The following is a 23,517-nucleotide window of genomic DNA, read 5'->3' as shown; positions in this document are numbered from 1 at the left end:
TGGCGGTGGCGGCGGCGGTAGCGGCGGTGGCGGTGGCGGTGGCGGCTCACCGTCGCGACGCTTTTCAAGCGACGCCGTTGTTGTGTTATAGGTATGTACGCCGCGCGCGCGACGCCGCAGTGAGCGGCGCGCCGCCGCGCCGCTCCGCGAAGCGCCGGCGGAATCCATAAATAAAACAATTGGTTATATACATATGTTTTTCAAATCGACGAATGCTATTATATATTTTGTATTGAGCACTCGGGGGGAGACGAGACGGACGGACGGACGTACAAGCCGCCGACGCCCGCGGGTGCCCGCGCCGTGCGATACCTAGCCGCGCGTCTGTTTTTATAAAGCAAAGCAACGGGGCACGACGAGACGTCTCGCGTCGCGTCGCGTCGCGCCGTGCCGTGTCGTGCCGTACCGTGGCCGCGCGCGGCTTATAATCTCCTCGTCCAATCCCCGTGGCTCGCACACACAAAAGTACATACGGCGGAACAAAAAAAGAGAGAGAAAATCGTTATAGAATAATCAAGCACGTCGTGCGCTCGCGTTCGCTTTCGGCTGCCGGGGAGACACGCGCGCGGCATCGTCTTTCTCGGGGCTTCTTCGCACATAGCATCTCGCCGCTCCTCGCGACGACGAGGACGAGGATGCACCGTCGTCGTCCGGACATATGAAGACGTCGCGTCGCGCCGGGGCGGTGAGGCGACGCGCGTTCTAGCCGTCGTTACGTGACGGGACGAGGGAAAAGAAAAGAGAAAAGAGCGCCGACGTCGTCACGCTCTTACTCTCGCCGAATACCGCGTGCGTGCCACCGCCACCGACGTTTACTACTCGCTTCGCGTGCCTCATTCTCTTTTTCTCTCTCTTTTCTCTCTCACACTCTCTCTCTCTCTCTTTTCTCTCTCACTCTCTCTCTCTCTCTCTCTCTCTCTCTCTCTCTCTCTCTCTCTCTCTTTCTCTTTCTCTCGTTCTCTCTTCCCCTCGCGCGCGCACATACACACACTTTTTCTCTCTCTGCATGCTCGCGAAGATCGGCGAAAACAAAAGTCTTCCAGCTGTGAAACGAGAGGAAAAATTGTCCCGCTCCATTTTTAATTAATCCTATCCCCCTCTCTCTCTCTCTCTCTTCCAACAGATCCAGGCTTGATTTAGCTTCCCTTCTCCTTTTTGAAATGGGTACGGCGGCACGCGATTTCGAGCAGCGCGATCGGCAAGCAGATCATCGGCCCATGGTGTTCCAGTGCCGGATTTGTGCGGCCAACATCACCGCCGGCAACGACGGGGTGCACATTTTCGCCGAGGACGGCCGGCGTCATTACCTGCAAACGAAGATACGGAAATATCTGTACATCCTGGTGAGTGATCACGAGACGAGTCGCCGCGCGTCTCATGCGCAGCGGTCGTCTCTTTTTCGCTCCTTGTTTTCTACCTTACTCGCATTTTTTCTCCCTCCTTTTTTTTGAAAATTTGCCTCCCTCTGCACGGTGTGTGTGTACATGAGTGTCACGATCGTAGCTATACGCGCCAGTCACGAGTGAATTTCGTTCGTCATCGAGTTTCGAATTTTGAAATCAATGTCGCGCCGTCCGACGATCGGCAACGGAGAGATAATGCCTGACATCTCGAGACCGGTGGACGAAAAATCGCAATGATTTTTAAGCGAAAAGTGTAATCGCGAAGTAAAAGAATCGCACACGACGAGTGCTGGACGTGCCGATTTTTCGCTCGCGGGAAATTGTGTCTGTGATAACATGATTGTGAGATAATTCCTCGTGATCGACGAACAACGCAAACACGATTGTGATCGCGAGAATCGGTGATAAAACTGATTTGTGTGTGGGTGACATGACGAGAATGTCAAGCCGAGGTCAATCATCGTTAACCATCTTTTTTTTCCAGATAATTTTTTCTCCAATCGTGAATAAATCGAGTAAATCGTATTATACGATGTACGATCTGCGGTGCTCGTTCAAGTGAGCGTCAACATTTTCGCAATGCGTTTCGAGTGCTTTAAGGAACGCGACGAGGATCTCCGGCCGAAAATTAATTAAACCAATCCTAATGACAATTGCGAAATGTCAATGAGCTTATCGCAATAATAATGTGACACGCGAGCGGCAGTATCGTGTCGTGATCGTGTAGGCGAAATATATCCGTTGTGCGCGACCATTTTGTGCGGGGCTGCAAAAGTGTTAAAAATTAGCATTTTATTGATTGCAATAAGTATACCGTGCAGTGAGCGCTATATAAGTACTACATCTATAAATATAATCGGAAATGAGGGGTGGTAATAGTGGTGGTGGTGGTGGTTGTGATGGTGGTGGTAGTGGTGGAGGGGGAGTGTCAGGAAATGACGTCGAACGGAATAAATTACGGAGAATGCGTCAATCGGATGTATTGTGCGAAAAATATCGAGAATTTTTAAATAAACACCAGTCCTTCCTGTCAGATGAAATCAGCGCTTATGACGCGTCGGAAGCTAGGTTAATCACACGACAATACTGAAAAGAATTACGATACATTGTGCGACAAATAATAAAAATGATGCTATTAACATTTCAATTAATTTTACAATTGACATAAATGACATTATTAATATCTACTTGGAGATGACATTTATCGTTGACTTTAATATTGGCTTGATGCCTCATTGCTCAAATAATTTTTTCACAGTTGAAAAAATTTTTAATAAATAAAAATAAATTAAGTAAAACAAAGATAATCCTATATTTTTTTAAAGAAACAATATATAACAATGTGTTTTAGAACCATTGTCTATAAGGTATTTTTACAGTTCTTATCCATATTATATATAAAAAAATATATGATTTATATAATGTGTGTGTGTGTGTGTGTGTGTGTGTGTGTGTGTATATATATTATTATACTTATATAATATACTTATCTTTTAATTTTTCCACAGGTATCATCAGAGGATAAATTTTCAAAGATGGTTTGTTCTGTATGCATTAAGAGATTGGAGGGTATCCATCGTTTTGCTATGATGGCATACCGTACCCAGGAAAAACTGAGATCACAATTCTATGATAACGTTGACAATACAAATCCTGTACAAGATGAAGAGATACAGAGTATTAAAGATATGCAAGATATTCCAAGGAGAATAGAAGACCGAGGATTATTGCACTCAATATTGACAAAAGTATGTGTTACATGCTCTTCTGTGCTTTTCTATTAATAATAATTTCCATGTGTGTATGTATATATATTACAATCTTGTGTGCAATATGCAAGTACTTACTGTTGTTTTTGCAGGGTGCAATAGAAATTTTAACAGAGGATGAGCCACTGGGACCATCAGAGTTAAATTCTCAAGAGGAGAAACGTCATACCCCAAGCATGGAGGAAATGGAGGTGAAAGTGGATCCAATGTTATTTTTACAATGCGGTATGGAGCACTCTGCATCAGAAACTTCAGACTCATCGGACAACGAGGAAGAAATAATCAGAACACATTCACCGGAGCCACTATCGTTAACAAAAAAGTAGGAATATTTGTACTACCAATAAATAAAGTATCATATAAAGCTTTTTATGTGGAAAAGTTTATACTAACAATTGAGAGAGAGAGAGAGAGAGAGAGAGAGAGAGAGAGAGAGAGAGAGTGTACCTGTTTTGACAAATAAATTTTTTATTTGCTTAGACATACTGAAGCGGAGGTAGAGACGGAAGAAAAGAAAGATGAAAGTGAGACCAAATTGCACGAGGACAATGGAAGAACTGTGTCTAATACGGTGAAACCGCACGAATGTACAATATGCGCTCGATCCTTCATATCGCAAATCGGTTTACAGAATCACCTGTGGTCACACTTACCCCGGGAGAGAAAATTCGACGGGAAGCCTATTCTACGCTCTCAACACGTTTACTCCACGAACGGTGTACTTCACACGAACGGTGATAACAATACGTCCAGCAACTTCATCTGTCCAATCTGCAGTAAAAAAATCTCTACGAAGGGAAATTTGAAAGTTCATTTAGAAACGCACAGGCCTAAAGGAAAGTACGGCTGCGACATATGTGGAAGAATGTGCGTTTGAAACGTGATTCTAATTATATATAATTATATATAATTTTAATATTATTTAATATTAATATAATTTAATATTATATATATAATTATAGATATAATTTAATATTAATATAATATTAGTTCTAATATTAATTTCGTTGTTACCTCCGTAAGATCTTCTAATATCTCGCTTAACAATTGTTTAATTCTTTTCAGTTTCAAGACACAGTCGAATTTGTTTAGACACAAGGAGTACCATGGTGGCGTACAATTTCCGTGCAACGTATGTGGTAGAGTTTACCCGACGAATTCGACGTTACGTGCCCACAGCATAACGCATTCAGACTTGAGACCGCACGCGTGTCCACTTTGTGATAAGACGTTCAAGCGTAACCAGGATCTGAAATTTCACATAAATCAGCATACGGGTGCGAGGCCTTATCAGTGTCCTTACTGTCCGAAAGCTTTCGCAAGCTCCGGAAACTGTTTTTCGCATCGTAAAAGAATGCATCCGCGGGAGGTGCATCGCGATCGGCAAAGAGCGGCCGATTTAATGAGATGAACCATGGGCAGTCAATACGAGGACTGGTCTTAGAATTTGAATAACTGTTCTGTCTATCGCAGATATGATCGTGTCGATCGTGTATTAGTTATCATATGAGAACACAAATCTTATTTCCAGAGAGTGAAACGGTGCTAACAGACGAACGGGAGATTTTGTATACTTTATTGTTCTTATCTTATTTACATTTTTAGCTTTAAGTACGTTGTTGTTGGTATTGTATACTTTGTTAGTTATTTATTGGATAAACGTATATATTTATACTGTCCGATAGGGATGTTCATTAGCGCAAGATGTTGGAAAACTTCCATCGTTGTTTGGTAAGCTTAGCGATGAAGCTTTACTGCAACGTGTAAATAAGACGAATGGAGTAAGTTTAAAATTTCATAGCCAGATTCTGAATATCGGTAGCCCTAGTGTTATTTTTGAAATGTATTAATGCAATTCGTCCCTGTTACCTTATTAGTAAAAGGTAAAAAATTCTTAGATATTTTTAAGAATATAAGATAATTTTGTTGCATATGCTGAATTTTGCACATTTAAATTAGACATTTTCTCTCCTGTATATTTTAGCATGTTTTATTTTTGTGATAAAATGTACTCACACTGCCATTTTACGCCGAGATTATTTTATTGTTAATATAATGTCAATATAGACGGAGAAATGATATTGATTTATAATTTACGTCCTTATGTTTTATAGAAAAAGTGTTATTTTTTATATTTAATAAGAAAATATTGTATAATTAAGTGTGCATCATCTGTCAGTACACGAAGTTAACTTGATGACTCTGTGATAATTGTTTAGTAACTGGCCGTTTTATACTGGTTATGAAATTTGCAACTTACCATGTGTGCTAAGCTAACATACAATAGGGATATTGTATGTATGTATGAGCGTAGATATGATCTATATAGGATTTGAACGGCGAAAAAGAAAATTCTAAAAGAAAGATGTTATTTTATTCACACCGATCAGGAAGATATTCCATAGGGAAATTTATACGAGACATTGTATATCGACCAAAAACAGGGGGAAAAAGCAGGAGAGATTGCGAAAAGAAGAAAAAGAAGTTTTGTAGTCTGACATATTTTTAGCACAATACGAACATTATCATAACTATTAAGACTGTATACGAGAATTATGTGTCAAATTAGATAGTTAACTTTAAGGGAAGATGACGTATCGACGAGCGGGATTGAATGTCGCGTCGTACATAAACGAGTCTAGTCGATGCAGTATTAATTATTGATAAGCGACGTAGACGCCGTAGTCGATATTACAAATATACAATTGTGACGTTATTCTTATAAACGAGATACACAAGGTAAATGTTAAACCGAAGTCTGAGTAGCTTTAGGAAGGATGTAGTTAAGTTAGTTAGTTTGTGTAACGTAGATCATAGTCCGTGCTTCCGTATAACGCATACATTCACACACGCGTCAAACATCGTAAACGAGGCGCAAGCAAAGAGAAAGAGAGAAAGAGAAAGGGAGATAATATTTCGTTGCAAATAAGCCAGAGAAACCAGAAAAGTACACATGTAACTAAGGCAAAGAATAATTTCCTGGTGATGAATAAACAATAAGATGTTTGAAGGATGGCTTAATGGACCATGTGTACACACAACCGATAGAACTTATTTTATAGAATAGGATTATTTTATCGATATAGAAATTACTTCGATTTATCGCGATTTTTTTTTCAGAAGAAATTGATGTGCGGTTAAAACAGATGAATGCTTTGATAAAACGATGGATGCAACGACATTCAAGAAAGGATTGCGATAGCGAAAAATAAACGAAAACGTGAATACGTCGAGCTATTTGTCGAGCGAACATCTTTGCGTTTGTGTAAGTGTGTAATGGTCAGTACCACCATAAACAATAAGTAGCGTGTACTATGTAACGCAGAAACGAAACCCGAATGTGTATAACCAACATTATTACCACATTATTAGCGCATAGAGATACAAACGTGTATTTTGCGATTACGTTTTTTCCGGACCGCTTGCTGACATATAATTATATATGTATATATACGCTTATGTGTATATATGTATATGTATGTGTGTATATATATATATATATATATATATACATAGGAATAGGCAACAATAAATAATGGTATAATATATATAGATATACACGCCAAAAAATAATCAATTTTTGACAGAAAGGGCATCCGAGGCGATCCAATATATTCGCGGCTCAATCGTCATTCTTGCGTTCTAGACCTTAGAGAATCAAAAATTGAGTATTTTTCTAAAGCCGACACCAAGTAACAGCTGGTAAAGCTCGATACTAGTGATTAACGATACTTCAGAAGTGCCAGTAACATAACGCAGAAAATTAACGTATTAGCGTATTCACAACTGACAAATACCGGAGAATCATTTGTAGAGTTAGTACGGAATACATACACGCGCACGCACGCGCGCACACATACACACACACACACACACACACATGCGTGTGCGCGTGCGCACGCACCACGCATCTGTGACTTATATATAAAAATAAATTCGTTGTGTAAAAAACGAGTTGACAATTTCCTGCGCTCACGCTCGTGTGTAAAATCAATCCACCTTTATGGAAAAAAACATTCAAATATCGAGTCTTTACACTCAATTGTTCGAATTTACTCTCAAATGTGGGTAAATATACATTCAAATTTAAGAATAAATTCGAACAATTAAGTATAAACAGTCAATATTTGAGTATTTCTTCCGTAAGGGGCAATTAATGCATGTTATCGATAACAAAGAAACAATGACTAACTATGAGTAATAAAAATGACGCAACTTTAAAGTACAAGGTTGACAACTCACGATGGAATGGTACAAGCCTTTATAAACGTATTATAAACGTATTTATCGGCATTACAGGAAAATAAACGATATATACTACTGGAGATATTTTGGAGAAATTTCACGAAGATTGGTCGTCCCTGATATCCATTTTTAGAACGTTTTGAGCTAATGGATACGTTGCATCTTCAACTAAGTATATAACATTATCTTTATATTCTTTAAATTAACATCAACGTGTACCGCAAGTTTTTAAAATATTGCATCTCATTTATCTAAATTTATCTTTAAATCACATATCTAATCTTGATTTATCCATAATTTTTTTCTTATATTTCTATGTTAGACATTAGCCATTAGAATTATAAATTTTGAGATATAGTTAATTATATATGTATATTGATAACATTAGAAAGATATATGGATATATTAGAAAGATGATTCATGTAGAAAATCCTATTTTGTTCAAATATGTGACAAATTAGTAAATTAATTTTTCATCATCGACGTCAAATAATGTTATATTAGGTGTGTGAATTAATTCGGCCCATCTGGCGATCAATTGCTGTACTATGTAATTTTCTAATCTCTAATGTCTGCAAAAGGCTTTATTTTTTAGTTTTGATATCTGGCAATAATATTCAGTTGGTAAACGTTTGGGTTTGTAACAATAACATCGTGTTTATCTGATTAGAAAATGTCGAAATTCGAGCCAAAAAAGCATAATTTCCGGGAAGTTCTCGTTTTCTGTTTTCATTTGAAGAAAACAGCCGGTGAAGCTCATCGAATACTCGTAGAAGCTTATGGTGAAAGTGCTGCCACCGATAAATCATGCAGGGAATGGTTTCGACGTTTCAAAAGTGATGATTTCAGTGTCGATGACAAACCTCGTTCAGGTCAGCCGAATAAGTTCGAGGACGAGGAATTGCAGGCGCTAATCGATGAAGATCCGTGTCAATCGCAATATGAGCTCGCGCAATTATTGAATGTTAATCGATCAATTCCTGTGCGTTTGGCAGCCATGGGAAAGATTTACAAAGAAGGATGATGGATGCCATACGAAAGAACTGAAAGAAAGAGACATCGAGAGGCAAAAAGCCATGTCTGAAATCTTGCTTGCCATGCAAAAAAGAAAAGGTTTTTTGCATCGTATTGTGACTGGAGACGAAAAGTGGATATATTTCGATAATCCCAAACGAAGGAAATCCATTAGCGACCCAGGAAAACCATCCACATCGATACCAAAGCGGAATATTCACGGCAAGAAAGTAATGCTCTGTATATGGTGGCACCAGAAGGGTGTAGTGTATCATGAACTATTAAAACAGAGCCAAATCATCACTGCTGAACACTTACCAACAACAATTGATCGGTTTAAACAACGCATTGAAGAATAAGCGGCCGGAATATGCAAAGAGACGACAAAGTGATCGTTTTCCAGCATGATAACGCTCGACCACATGTTGGAAAGATTGTGAAGGCCACCTTGGAAGCACTTGGCTGCGACGTTTTAACTCATACGCCGTATTTACCAGACATTGCTCCATCCGATTATCACTTGTTCAGATCGATGACACACGGGCTTTCGGACCAGCACTTCAACAATTATGAAGAAATAGAGAAATGGCTCAATGAATGGGTCGCTTCGAAGGACGAGTCGTTTTTCCGTCACGGAATGCAACAACTGCCAGACAGATGGGAAAAAATAATAGCAAGCGATGGCAAATACTTTGATTAGTGTACTTTTTCATGTTTTTCATACTAAAGTCTTCTTTTTGGAAGAAAAAAAACGGACCGAAATAATTCACGTGATAAGAAAAACTTACCAAATATTTAGTCTGTCAGTAACTAGAAAGTTTGATGCTTTAGATAAAAAACGAAGATTGATAATGGATATCAACGAATCAGCAAATTTATTTTGTACTATTTACGTCGAATGACATAAAAGAAGATTATCAAACTATTAAATCTATAACTACCAATCAATAACTAGAGAATCCTACGCGCGTTCTAGATAAAAACGAAAATTATTTGTAAAATTTATTTTTACATGATAGAACTCGTTACTATTTTATAATCAAATAAATATTATCAGCGGTATTATACCAAGTAAATATTGCAACATAATCATCGTATGATTGCCAAGAGTCCTGATAATATTGCGAAGATTATGAGAAAAAGCTATCTAGTTAAAAATATAATTAGTTTAACTAATGATTTACACAATCTTTGCAACTGAAGTCGACAGAAACAATAAAAGCATTGAGAGTTATTGATCAGGACGATTCAGAATCTTTTCTGTGTTGCGGAGTTACTATTGGTTACCGGTAAACATGGATTTGCACCAGGAGGATTATACGTATATATGTTTAAAAAAAAGATAAAACATATATATATTTATTTCACGATATCTCCGAGAATTAAGAATTTATGACTCTAATTACCTAAATACTTATTAATAATAGTATTAATATTTATAAGTATATGAGCTCCTATATTTAAATACTAATTAAATGCTCTTATTAAATATTTAATATCTAATAAAATGCAAAGGTAGAGAGTCATGATGAAAACCGAAACAATGCACAATCATTGTCTTTAGAAGGGATTAATGAACGCGTATTCTGCAAAAATAATGAGAAATCAGTGAGGACGAAGTGCGAAGAGAACAATCGCAGAGCAAATTGCAGGGGTTCAATGACCAGGCATTTATCAGTAGCTGATTAGAAGTTGTCCCTTTATCACCACTTTCCTGCACCACTTGAAGCTTAAACGCATAATTTTATACGCGAGACACAGTTGTCTCCGGGTCGTAACGCAGCTAACAGTTAACAATTCATACATCGCTCGATCTTGTGAATATGTGTGAATTGATAAAATACAAGAATAAAAAATATTCCTTCGAGATCGATGAGTCGTCGATCGTATCAACGATGTGACAAATATAATACGCAAGATGCAATCGTGTGATCATGTAAGTTGCATTAAACAAATTATTGCTGCATAATATACTTTTATTCCACGTGTTTCTCGTAATTATGTAATCGATGAGAACGAGAAACGTGTGTTATCGTATATGACGATTACGAAAAGTAAATATTTCGAATAACAGATAATAACGCAGATAGTGACGCATGACAAGAATCGTGTCAGCAATAAAGTTATTAATAGAAAGATCGATGACGGTGAATTGACTGCGAGAAGTTAAGACGTAATATATTTAGCAATTTAGATTATATATTGTACGATATAAGTAAAAAGGAAGAATAATTGTCCTGCTCGTGAAAAGCTGATCTGAATTCATCAGTAACGTGCCGATAACGTGCAGATATAGAAAACAATATACTACGATATCTTTATGCGTACGCTGCTGTGTGTATGTATGTGTGAAAATATAAATTATCGATGATGCTTGCATATACGATTATGTTTATCAGTTCCTCTTTGACTATGCAATATATTGCGATATACGCATGGCAACTGTTATCTTTCTTGCACAAGAGACCTGATAATAATTTGCAAATTTATTCGGCAGATCAAAATAAACGAAACATAAGTTAGAACTGTGCGTGCGACAATAGGTATATGGAGGCAATCGCGAAACGAAGCGATTGAAATATCGTCTCTTCATGCACGAGCGTCGAACCGGTAGCGTGATTCATCGAAATGAAGCTCGAGACTCCTTCACACTTACAACGATCGCGATTTCGCCAGCGGAAGAAATTACATGTAGACTCATGAAGCTTCGCGTTCGATCCACTTGCTTTTTTGCTCGTAGAACCTGCAGAACCTCTCACGAACTTCTGCCCCGAAGAGTTCTTTTTCTCTCCCATGTGTTAAGACGGAGACAAGTATTGTCGCAATGTGAACGATATGCTTGTCATTGTGGGAAGGTCGCGAAATGTAAAACTCGCGTGTTACCAAGTAGAAAATACTTTTGTTCCGCATGATCGAGAAAATGGCACACTGCGGTCGTAACCGCGGCATGTTGCCCCTAACGATACGTGTGTTTAGTCGAACTATTTGCTAATTATCGTTTCTCTCTTTCTCTCCCTCTCTCCCTCACCTCCTCTCTCTCCCTCTCTCCCTCACCTCCTCTCTCTCTCTCTCTCTCTCTCTCGCTATTGCTCTCTTGCTCTAGACGTGTGCACTATTATTATACTTCCCTTACTACACCGACAAATGACGCAATCTAATCCTTGAAGAAGCGCGCGCTACGGCACGTACTTAGGAAAAGTAATATATAATATTCTATACGTACATTCATACATGTGCTATTCAGGATGTGAGCTCAAGCGCAAACTGATATAAGGAAAAACCGTTTCTAATTGCAAATCGCGACATTCTAATTATCTGTATACTTTGTATACGAAACATCCATTAGAGAGAAAAAACGTTCAAAGAGTGTATATGATGATTATGTTTGTTAAATCTTGATTCTAAAGGAATATATTTACCGTTTGTATTTTTCTCGCCCGCCATCTCCAAGCTCTCTAAGCCAGTATATTCCCAATGTAAAGCAGAAATGCACGACAAAACACGCGGGACAGAATCTTGTACGCGTAACACAGCGTCTATTTGCAAGCTCTAGAACGTATATTTATATCTTTAGAGTAGCATAATGCCTCGGTGTCAGGACAGACTATGGACGCATCGATTGCTGAATTACTCTCAATCGGTACTCAACTCAAGTAAGAAAATCGCGTTCACTTACCCGGGTTTTTTCCATTTGGCGCTACATTATCATGTCATTAATGCGTCTGCGTTACGTCGTAAAACACAAAGACTATTATGCAAAGACTGTTGTTGTGCGATTATTTTAAAAGCTCGTAATTTCGCATCGATAACAACTGGCGACCTTGAGATTCTTTCGACGCAAATTCAGCTGTTTCGGAACTTGGAACTACATGGCACCGCTAAGATGGAATCATATCTATAATATAGACTTGCATTGTAACAAGAGATTGCCATGTAGTTACATAAGACAAAAATATATAATATATACAACAAACCACTTTAAGAGTTAAATTTTTCTCAACAATGAAATTGTAGTTACTTAACCAAAATATTATCAAACAATAAATTACAGATAAATGTTTATGTGAATTTTTAGATTATTCGACAAATACTTGTGGATAAAATTATTTTTTGAAATCCCTCTTGTGCACAGTTTAAGAATCAGGAGGGTAACCCTAACCTAACAAATATGAACTTAATTATATTTTTAACATCGCAATGATATATGACACTCCATATAGTATAGAAGGTGCAACAACGTTGTTGCAACTTCTGTGCTGTATGGGACAGCTGAGAAAACATTACAATTAAAATATTTACCAATGATGATTCTTAAATGATGCCAGTTTATGCTGGACTTCATTTTTATGGTTTATCCAAGACTACTACATCTACTAGGGATTAAGTCTGATCAATTTCTATACATTATAGATTAATACAAAAGCTCACCTCACTCTCTGAATAAAGTTGAGGGTGAATTAAATAATCCTAAAGTAACTTTTATGAATAGCAAGTTTATAGTTGGCTTTTATGAATAGCAATTTTATACAACACTTTCTTTTCGTTCTATGGAGATACTGCCATCTTCAATTTCCTTCGTCCAACAAAATTTGAAATTATTTAAAATTCAAAAATTTAAACTGTAGTCAGGAATAAAACTTAACGGAGAAACGAGAGTCACGAATCGAATCGATCCATATCTACACTTTCGGATGTGATTATTATATTTTATGACTCGCTATCTAACAAATTTTACGTTGGTTTTCTTTAATTCTGCTCTCCGCGTTTCCTTATGACTGTTTATATTGTTTTTTTCTTCCGCTAAATCTCAAATAGAAACTCAATTTCATCCCGATTAGACAAATAGTGTAAAACAGTGAAAACAGAATGTACAGATCACAGTCTAGTGACTTTTCGACGAGCACGGAGTTAGGCGCAGAGTGGAACAGGCATGCCAATAGCTTCGGATGTCCTTCAAACGTTTCCTCATCGATTCGCGAATTCTCAAGGCATATATTACAGTGCGGCGCGCGTCGAAGCGCGTTAGATGCAGTTAGTACGTCGATGGTATCGGAAGTAGATCGAGAGACAACACGGTGACGGTGTGTTCGATGGTGAATAGCACGATCCGAAGGATTGAGAAAGACTGAATATTTTGCACAAAGCCTAACCCTATATTTAATCGAGAACGATGTGAGGACGATATCTCGACGAAGACTGCACCTATTTGAAGAGAAAAAAAAGGCGGCAGGAAGAGAAAGAAGCATTGCTGTCGGTCCAGCGCGACTCGTATAGATAAGGGAAAAAAGAGGTTCGTTCGGTCGTATCTTTTATTAGTATGAACAAACACTTTCTCGGCTTCAGTCGGCGAGGTTCTTGTTAACTTTGTGTTTTCGACGCTTGTTCCACTTTTTTTCCCTCAAAGCGTGAGAATATATATTAGATTTCGTTCCGATTGGGAAAGGTGCGAAAAGTGTAGCTGAAGCGTGTAGATTTGCGCTCTAGTAAATTTGGAGTTTACTAGATGTGCGAGTGTATGAAATTCAGTGGTGGTTACGGCGATTTTTGAAAGTTTTTCGCAAAACATTCAGAAAACATAGAAAGGTAAGGAGAAAAAATATTTTATTTAAAACTGGCAAGAGGAAACAATTTAGGAAGATCATCGTCTATGTACAAATAACAAACATTTATCATTCGGCGTAGATAACCTTTGCAGTTAATATTCTGGTAAATTTATATTAATAATAATAATAGAAATTTTGAATGTATCATGCGTATCTATATTTTTTTCACTGGAATGGCGACGAATTCGATAATAGTTGTCACTATTATTAATCATCTACGTGCGAGAATCATTAATCCGTTAAAGAGGTTATAAAAGATACGAATCTGATGTAATATGCACTCGTTTTATTTTCCATGCAGGAGAGCGCAGTTGAGACCTGAATCGCTTAAACGGACCGACAGAGAGAGAAAGAGAGGAAGAGTGAAAGTAATAAACTCATTTCCTCTGTAGTGAACGCACGCGAGTGATCCGTAAAATGTCAACAGACGACGGTATAACATGCTGCAATTCGCGGCAGAATGGTGTGGTTCAGCCGTTATTGACAGGTATACATTTAAAAATTGTGCTTTATCGAGGGCTACCTCGCTTGCTGCATCCAGCTGACATCATCGACGTCTCCTATCTCACTCTATACATTCTCTTTCTGTTTTTCACGAGTAAGAAAGAGAGACAAAGACAGAGAGAGAATGACGCGGAGGTCACTTAAACACGACAATTACACATCATACTGTCGGGCAAAGGTCTCATTCACGATAATTAAGTTGGTGACTAGGGAATTTTTTATTTCGCGAACTTTATCTTTCAAAATATATTCAGAAATAATTCCTAATAAGAGTACACCCAAATACCCAGATAGACGTTTCACTTGGTTTCAGAGCCCTTGATGATGACAATTTTTTTTACATATGATTAAAATTTATGTCGAATCGATTTAAAATATATAAGTTTATAATTTGAGTCTCTTCCGTTCTCGTAAAAATTGGCCCAAAAGAGACCCAATTTCAACAGATGGCGCCACAAAAAATGGCTTAAACTCAGCGTGATTTCGATTTAATAGGGCCCAAATATACAGAAAAACTTAAGCAATAAGATGTAAACAGTAAGCAAATTAACCAGTTACAGTCAAATATTTTTGGATCGTAAGAATAATTAATTTTGATTAAACAATTTCTTTACTACTTAAGTTTTTCTGTATATCTGGACACATAATATCATTATATTTAAAGTGAAGGACATCTTTTAAATTTTTGTCGTTTATAAAGAATAGACAATGCCAACTAATACTTATCTTTGTTCATGTGATGAGTTCTTTATCCATAAGTTAAAATGTAAGAGAAAAAATTATTTCAACTATTTATTAATAAACTTCAGAATATTAGTAATTTTGGTTAATAAACAATCAAGATCATATTTTTAATGTTTTTGAAAGAGAAGTTCTAATTAAGAGAAAAACAATTTTTATCGACATTTTTTACTTGCATAACTTGTACTGAATTTCGATTGTTAAAATTTACCTGGAAATTTAACTGGAAATATTTAATGTTTATATAAATTATATTTGAAAACTGATATATGAAGTTAAAGAGACGAGACCTCGCTGCGAAAATTGATCTTAGTGTCTTTTAACAATCGAGATATGTGTTTCCGAAATAGTCTCAAAACCGCGAGAATAATGTATAAAATTGACATGAAATATATTCGTGATAGGGTTCTTGTCAATATTGGGGTGAACGCTTATATATTTTGCTTCTTATTTGCTTATATGATGTAAGGGATTGATTATATTTGTAAATAATGTCACTCGTACACACACACATACAACGACGATGTGAGTTTGTATTATATGGACATTTCAAGTTTGTATCATAATTTGGAAGATCATTTGTTAATATAGATCTACTTATAATATAGCATAAAATTATTTTCACATACAAAAAATCGCTTTTGATATACGCTATAACGCGCAAATTTAAAGATTAAATGATATCTTTGAAACGCGCAATCTTATTGACGATAAAGAACGTAACATTATTTAGCAATTGCTACTAAATTGTTAGCGTTAAATGTATATAATCGGAGCTATTTATTAGCTCGCATATATTTATTTCTTGTTCAAATTAAATAATGTATATTTCCAGATTTGTATCAAATCACGATGGCTTACGCCTATTGGAAGAGCGGCAAAGTAAACGATCATGCCGTATTTGAATTGTTCTTTCGAAAAAATCCTTTCCAAGGAGAATTCACGATTTTTGCCGGCCTGGAGGAATGTATAAAATTCCTGAAAAAATTCCATTATTCCTGCAGTGGTATGTATTTACAGAATTTATCTGCTATGCATTCGCGATTTTTATGTAAATCCATATTACATAGTTTTATATTGCAGATATCAAGTACTTAAAATCGACTATGCCTATGGTAGATCAAAATTTCTTCGATTATCTACAGAATCTTACTGCAAAAGATGTCACACTATACGCCATAGAAGAAGGATCTGTTGTATTCCCAAGGTAAGTTTAAAATTAATCTTATTTCTCTATCTACATATAACATATCAAGAATATGTATTCTTATCTACTTATATATGCGCGAAGATTAAAAACTCACTAGATATATATTCTACTTAATATAAAATGTATATATATGAAATATGTGTATTTTTAGTAGATAAAGTAGCAACAACACTGATAAGGTAGATAAGATCACACATATATGAAATATTGATAACATATATATCAACACACATATTGAAAAATTTATAATTATATCTGAAGTTGAAATATCTTAAAATGTAATACCATTATAACAAAAAATACACATAATCTCTTGATACATTTTTAAAAATAATTATTATTAAAGAAGATTAATATTTATAGCAATTCTGTAATTAAATATCTTAACTTTTTAATTATAAATGAATCTAACATGTATAGATATAAATTTTGACAGAGTTCCTTTAATAAGAGTGGAAGGACCACTGATAATGGTGCAGTTGTTAGAGACAACTTTATTAACATTAGTAAACTATGCAAGTTTAATGGCGACCAATGCAGCAAGATATCGCATGGTTGCTGGAAAACATATAACATTATTGGAATTTGGACTTCGACGAGCACAGGGACCTGATGGAGGACTGAGCGCATCTAAATATAGCTACATTGGTGAATATATTTTATTATAACTTTATTAAATTCAGTGTTATTACATTTTATCAAGTAAATTTTATAAATAGTTTATGGCGTTTAAAATAATTTTGTAGTTCAAGTCTGTAAGTTTATTAAGCCAAATCAATTAATATGACATTTCTCAAATTTTTATACCACATAAAATTTATATCGATTATTACTTTTGAACTAGTGTATTATAATTACTCTTATCGGAGTATTCTGGATAACAAGTACACCATTTTAAAATGCAATGTATATAATACAGAAATGTGTGTATGTATGTTTAATATATAGGTATAATATGAAATTGCAAGCTACATATTCATTAAAAACGATATAACAATATTTTCACTTTACGATTTTTCTCTGATTATTGGTAAGGTCTATCAATAATTTTTCTACATAATATATATTCTACATAATACATAGTGTCGGTATATCTGATATAGTGGCATGTGCTTATCACACATAATATATTGAGTCTTAGATACGCAAAACATTGAATATGTACTAACGTCAATTCGCGATATAATACGTAATGGATGAAGGAGGTGTCTGGTACCACTCTATCACCCTTACACTATACTTAACAATTTCATGAAAAGCGAAATCGATACGTTGTTCCGCTTTGTGCCAGTTGGTACCGCCTCACAAAGTGATGAGTAACAGTTTAAGAGGTCAAGTTGACGTTATATATTTACATACATATATATGTTGTATACATATGTCAATCTACTACGTATGACTATAGATAGGAGTTTACGATTTATGTGATTCGATATGCACATAGATAGACGTACAAATGAAGTTAAAGTATCGGTTAACTCGACGGTTTTAGACTTTACTTATCTGAGATAATTTGTTACAGGTGGATTCGATGGTACTAGTAATGTTCTAGCTGGAAAGTTGTTTAATATACCCGTTTGTGGTACTCACGCACATGCATACATCACGTCCTTCACCAGCATCGATGACCTACAAGGAAAAGTAAGCATTTTGATCTCTTTTTACGAAAAATCTCATTCATTCATTTGGAAACTAAACAAAACTTTTGGAAACTTTCTGAAACTTTACAGGGAGTATAGTCAAAAGTAAGGAAACAAAGTTGATTTACTTTCTTTCGTAGACATTGGCACACAAACAAACAGGAGATGTTCTGGATCTTCTCGAACTCGCTTGCAAATATCGCGAAGACATCGCCGACGATTTAGGAGCTTTATCTTCACAAGCATCTGACGGAGAATTTGCTGCCCTGATCAGTTACGCTGTTGCTTTCCCAGAAAGATTCGCCGCTCTTGTAGATACATATGATGTCAAAAGGTGCGTATTTACCACAGTCGCTACTTTATGCTTGTATCTTTATTTTGCTGTTATAATAGCAGAGTGCTCGACGCCTGTTTCCAAATTATGTAGCTTACGAACTTGATATGTACATACATTCTCTTTGACGCATTTTCGTATCAACTTTACCGAAAGTCTTTTGCACGAGGTACTTTGTCACTTGCATGCACATACTTTATATACTTCACTTCTAATCGAAAATCTTACGTTCGCATAGTTTATCATTTCTGATTGATTGTTTACATTTCTTCTATCTTGTATCTGTTAGATAATATGTGCCTATCATTTGCATCAATGTGTAACGTATATCTATAAATTACGTTTAACAATTGTACCGAATGTCCAAAATATGCAAGAACGATGAAGCAAATTGTTGTCAGAAATAACATTCCAAGGTATCGTCCGCGTATTTTTTTGGACATTCCGTATATCGTACATTTTAACGCAGAGATGATCGATTTGCCGCAAATATGTACATAGCTTATGTATTTTATGTATGTAGGATACATTTCATTAGGCTATGCACACGTAAGCACAAACAATCCTCGTATGGATAATAGTATGCTAATCGGAGTACAACCTGAGATGCATAGGATAGCGATTATATAGCTTCAAAGCTCAAGTACAACACCTGGCGCAGCGTGCAAAATCTTTCTCATTTCACTTCCACCATGTATCGTGGAATACAACACCGCGTGTCACAAACGAAAGAATAACTGATGTACCTCAGAATATAAGTCTGTATCTTAAAAAAAGAGATGTATGAATTATATTTCTTTAATTCGATCACACTGGCGGCTATGTAATTTAGTTCTGTCGAGCGCGCGTCAAGCAGGCATGACGACACGCGTACACACTGTGTGTGTGTAGCCTAACAGGAGTGTGTTTATAGCATTGAAGCGTCGGCCAAGCGGCAGGCACAAGTGGCCAGCCTAAATGTAAAGAATAAACTTCTAACTAACGGGTCCAATACACATGCCCAAAACGGCGTGAGAAACAACCCATTTAAATCAGAACCAACTTCGCATCACAAGAACGGCTTTTTAAGACGAGGCGAATTGGGCGAGCTCTATGTGAGGTACGATATCGCGCTTTGTTTGCCTGTTTTGCAGAATACAATTCCGCCTTTTTTCCTCCCATCTTGTTAGTTTTCGTTAAGAATCTGTGTTTGTTACATGTTACATTATTTGAATAATTTCTAATAATTAGTATATTTCTTTACAACAATAGTTTACAACAAGAGTAATTAATGCTCTCTCATGAGCTTCAGAAACTCAGATCACCTTTGATCGAATATAAACGAAATAAAAACCTATAAATTTCTCTTAAATTGTTAAGTTGACGCCTCTCTGCTAGAGTTCTTGCGCGCTCGAGCGATATAATTAAAATCTAAATTTTCTCTTGCCCTCTCATATTTTTACTATTAAAAAATTGCTACCAGAAGAAATATTCTGTAAAACAGGCAAATTACAAACTGTATATATTTATTATATCATATTAATCTTATGTCAGCTAGAGATAAAACGATAAAAATCTCATATAGTGTCCTTCCTGATCTTATATAGTGCCCCTCCCAATTCTGCCCTTTATTTTTTAGGTAATATGGGCACATTTTGTATATCAAAGAAACTCTCATATATTCTAATTGTCCTTTAAGCACTTGTCATTTTTTATAAAATTTTACTGCAGTGTCTCCTGTGGGATATTACAATATCATCAAAAATATGCCTCTTCTGAATATTTTAAAATATTAAAATGCCGTTAAGATATGCTGCGTCAGAGGAAATGTACTAAAAAGAAAACAGTATATTTCTAATTAATATATTGAACAAACCATGATATTCAGTATACTGTTATAATCATTAAAATATCTGCCAGTCCTACTATACTATATTATTATACAGTATCAATTTGCTATATGTTTGAATGTTTTGCAAAATGTTGAAAAATTTTTTTTTTAGAGACGTTAATGGCGACGATTGTACAAAATATTACCTCTCTTACACTAATTAATGCAAGTTTAGGTAGCCTTAGCTATTATGCTTGATTTATGTTATGTCTTTATGCAATACTGTAATTGCATTATAATCCTAAACTTGACAAAATTAAGAAAAAACTTTAATTTAATATTACATTATAATTGAATGGATAAGAACAATGTAATAAAAGTTTTAAACTTTTATGTGTTTGATAAGATTTCCTTTTTTTTTTTCTTTTTTTTGCAAAACTTCAATCAATTATGGTAAATTTTATTGTTTTTTCTTTCTTTTTTTTATTTTAAGTAAGAAATTATAAAAAGAGTAAACTGGTGCATTTTATAAAACATGTCAAGTTTAGACTTAGTAATTGTAAATAACTGTTATAACAATATAGTGTAAAGTGTGTGATGTGTGACTTAAGTTGCCTTTCAATAATGCACGCATATTTATTCATGACTAGTGAAATTTAACAATTGTTTAGACGTCTCATTAGATATATTTTGTAATTAGGAGCGGTCTTTTGAACTTCTGCGCAGTGGCGTTGGCTCTGAATGATTTAGGATACAGAGCTGTTGGAATCAGGATCGACAGCGGCGACCTGGCCTATCTCAGTAACATAGCGAGAGACATTTTTGAAAAAATTGCTATAAAGTATAACATACCATGGTTCGCAAAGATGACAATATGCGCATCGAACGATATCAATGAAGAAACCATAATAAGTTTGAACGAGCAGGTAGAGATTGATCAGTCAGAGCTAAAACTAATTTTTTAATTCTAAAATTGGCCTCTTACTATCTCTGGATTTTTAGATAGAAACACATAGCGATTGTATATTAATACTTGAATATTTATCTAGAGTCACAAAATTGATTGCTTCGGAATTGGTACGCACCTCGTAACGTGTCAGAGACAACCGGCGTTGGGTTGTGTCTACAAAATGGTAGAGATCAACGGCGAGCCGAGAATTAAGCTCAGTCAAGAAGTTGGAAAAGTCACAATACCGGGTAGCAAAGTTGCTTATAGATTGTATGGAGCAGATGGTTACGCATTAATAGATCTTTTACAGAAGACATCTGAAGAAGAACCGCAAGTGATGCAGAAAATTCTCTGCAGACATCCATTCCAACAAACGAAGAGGGCTAATGTTACACCATCCCATGTGGAAGCTTTGCATAAGGTATTGTTTTCGAATTATATGACTTTTGAACAAGTATAGTTGTAACATTCGTACACAAAATATCATTGGCAAGTATTCTACGTCATACTATTCAGGATTTTTGAGCAATATAATTTTTCTCGTGAAAAAGTAACGGAAAACTATTTTAAATATTTTCCTTGCACTCTTTAATATTCTGTATTAAATATTCCTTCATTTCTATTTTTAGTACAATAATTTCTAATTTAGTGCAATAGTCACAAAGAAGTGTATATATATGTTTGATTGTGTGTGGGAATATTGTATTTCTAGACTATTTAATAACCTTTTTTTATACATGACTAGCTATATTTATTAAATGATGTGTATAGGCGTATATATGTGTATGTAAAATAAATAAAAATATATATTATAATATATGTCATATATTCTCTCCAGGTATACTGGAAAGATGGCAAATTGTGTCAGCCACTACTTACATTGCAAGAGATTCGCAATAGAGTACAAGAATCTCTTAATACACTGCGTAACGATCACAAAAGAAATCTAAATCCAACGCCGTATAAGGTGAAGAAATATACGAAAACTTAAATGCGTTCAAATTCCGACACTGAATTTATTGAGGACCTCTTTACTCTTAATATTTCTTACAGGTAGCTGTCAGTGATGCCTTGTACAAGTTTATAGACGAGTTATGGTCTCAAAACGCGCCAATCGGAGAACTACGGTGAAGCATACTATTCTTATACAGGATTATTGTTAAGTCAGATTCTAGTAAATATGATTATAAAAGTAACAATAGAATCAGGATTTATACAAATAAGAAACGCAACGAATCTCTTTCAAAAACCTCTTTTAGAACCGATGACAATGCATATATATGATCATATAAATATATGATCAAACCACATGTATTAGGTGTTTCGAGATTAATTTTAAGGGTTGACGATGAATGGATTGCTTCTAAAGATAAGTCTTTTCTACCGTGGAATTCATTTATTCCCAGAAAGATGAGATAAAGCATTGTAACAAGCAGTGGAAAATATTTTGATTAAAATAATTTGAATAATAAACAATTCATTTATCATCAACCTTCAAGATTTACCGAAATACTTAATATACACATATCAATATGTGTATACAGAATTTATCATGAGCACATGACGAAAAAGGGGATCGTGTGAAGATATATTTTTTACATTTTCCATTGTTGGAAATGTCGATTGTATTATCGTCGACGGCTTATCATTGTCGCGATATATTTTAATAAAGTTATGTGCAAGTCACGGCACAATATTTATGTAGTTTTATATAATTTATATAGAACGGAATTATTCAGTGTATATCACGAATGCATAGACTATAATATTATCAATGTTGTGTCCACAAAAATCAATTTGCGAGTTATAGCTTTGTCGCATGTACTTATTCCTTTTCTGAAAAAAAAAAAGGAAAGAGAAAAAAGTACAAAATAGTACATGTGATTTTAGGGATATGCACAATTCAAGTTTTCAAGTTCTAATACATATAACTGTATACTAACTCTATACTAAGATAATCTAAATATTCGTATACATAATCGATATATTTTTAAGTATTTGAAAGAATGGCAATCTAATTGCGTTTAATTGTATTTCTTAAGTTGAATTACATTATCATGTTGCTATTTTATTTTTAACAAGCTGATTGTTTTTTACATTGTTATTGTAAATTCCGATTGTATTATTCATTCTTTATTTGTAATTGCTAGAGACTGATTTAACGATACTCTCGTATAGGAGTAATACATTCGATATACTTATCAATGTTATTTACATAAAGATGTATATAGAGCAAGCATATAATTATGTATATTTATCTTCAGTATATGATTGTAAGACTCTTTGATTAAAATT

At 35.4% G+C, this 23,517-nt stretch overlaps 2 protein-coding genes and 1 long non-coding RNA gene across 11 annotated transcripts; 2 read left to right on the top strand and 1 right to left on the bottom strand.

Annotated features, from left to right (window-relative positions):
• Positions 1-9: 9 nt before the first annotated feature.
• LOC105191184 (zinc finger protein 493) lies at positions 10-7,497 on the top strand. Of its 4 annotated transcripts, XM_019845134.2 has the most exons (7): positions 382-789; positions 1,124-1,343; positions 2,912-3,151; positions 3,265-3,494; positions 3,653-3,743; positions 3,804-4,039; positions 4,238-7,497. In XM_019845134.2, exons 2-7 carry the CDS (start codon positions 1,161-1,163, stop codon positions 4,581-4,583), a joined length of 1,326 nt encoding a protein of 441 aa, XP_019700693.1. In that variant the 5' UTR covers positions 382-789; positions 1,124-1,160; the 3' UTR covers positions 4,584-7,497. The 4 variants fall into 4 exon arrangements, with proteins under 4 accessions (XP_025163662.1, XP_019700690.1, XP_019700693.1 ...); XM_025307877.1 differs by lacking the exon at positions 382-789 and adding an exon at positions 10-91 and having other exon boundaries at positions 3,653-4,039; positions 4,238-4,583; XM_019845131.2 differs by having other exon boundaries at positions 241-465; positions 3,653-4,039; positions 4,238-4,583.
• Positions 4,279-12,949, bottom strand: LOC112590654 (uncharacterized). 3 transcript variants are annotated; one of them, XR_003114374.1, is made up of 4 exons: positions 12,860-12,949; positions 12,108-12,326; positions 11,851-11,980; positions 4,279-4,421 (listed from the first exon to the last, which is right to left on the bottom strand). It is a non-coding gene; the product is annotated as an uncharacterized LOC112590654 (long non-coding RNA). The 3 variants fall into 3 exon arrangements; XR_003114375.1 differs by lacking the exon at positions 12,860-12,949 and adding an exon at positions 12,731-12,809; XR_003114373.1 differs by lacking the exon at positions 12,860-12,949 and having other exon boundaries at positions 12,108-12,439.
• On the top strand, positions 10,189-22,918 carry Naprt (nicotinate phosphoribosyltransferase). Of its 4 annotated transcripts, none has more exons than XM_011154434.3 (12): positions 10,189-10,367; positions 14,336-14,521; positions 16,115-16,285; positions 16,363-16,486; positions 16,926-17,137; positions 18,012-18,130; positions 18,270-18,463; positions 19,377-19,562; positions 20,974-21,199; positions 21,323-21,643; positions 22,061-22,189; positions 22,276-22,918. In XM_011154434.3, the coding sequence occupies exons 2-12, from the start codon at positions 14,452-14,454 to the stop codon at positions 22,351-22,353; spliced, it is 1,830 nt and encodes a 609-aa protein (XP_011152736.1). In that variant the 5' UTR covers positions 10,189-10,367; positions 14,336-14,451; the 3' UTR covers positions 22,354-22,918. The 4 variants fall into 4 exon arrangements, with proteins under 4 accessions (XP_011152736.1, XP_011152726.1, XP_011152750.1 ...); XM_011154424.3 differs by lacking the exon at positions 10,189-10,367 and adding an exon at positions 13,386-13,721; XM_011154444.3 differs by lacking the exon at positions 10,189-10,367 and adding an exon at positions 13,742-14,014.
• The last annotated feature ends 599 nt before the right edge of the window (positions 22,919-23,517 follow it).

The sequence above is a fragment of the Harpegnathos saltator genome, unplaced genomic scaffold (genome assembly GCF_003227715.2).
Source record: "Harpegnathos saltator strain DR-91 unplaced genomic scaffold, Hsal_v8.6 scaffold13, whole genome shotgun sequence".
Taxonomy (NCBI): Eukaryota; Metazoa; Arthropoda; class Insecta; order Hymenoptera; family Formicidae; genus Harpegnathos; species Harpegnathos saltator.
This window is presented reverse-complemented; position numbering and strand designations above follow the sequence as displayed.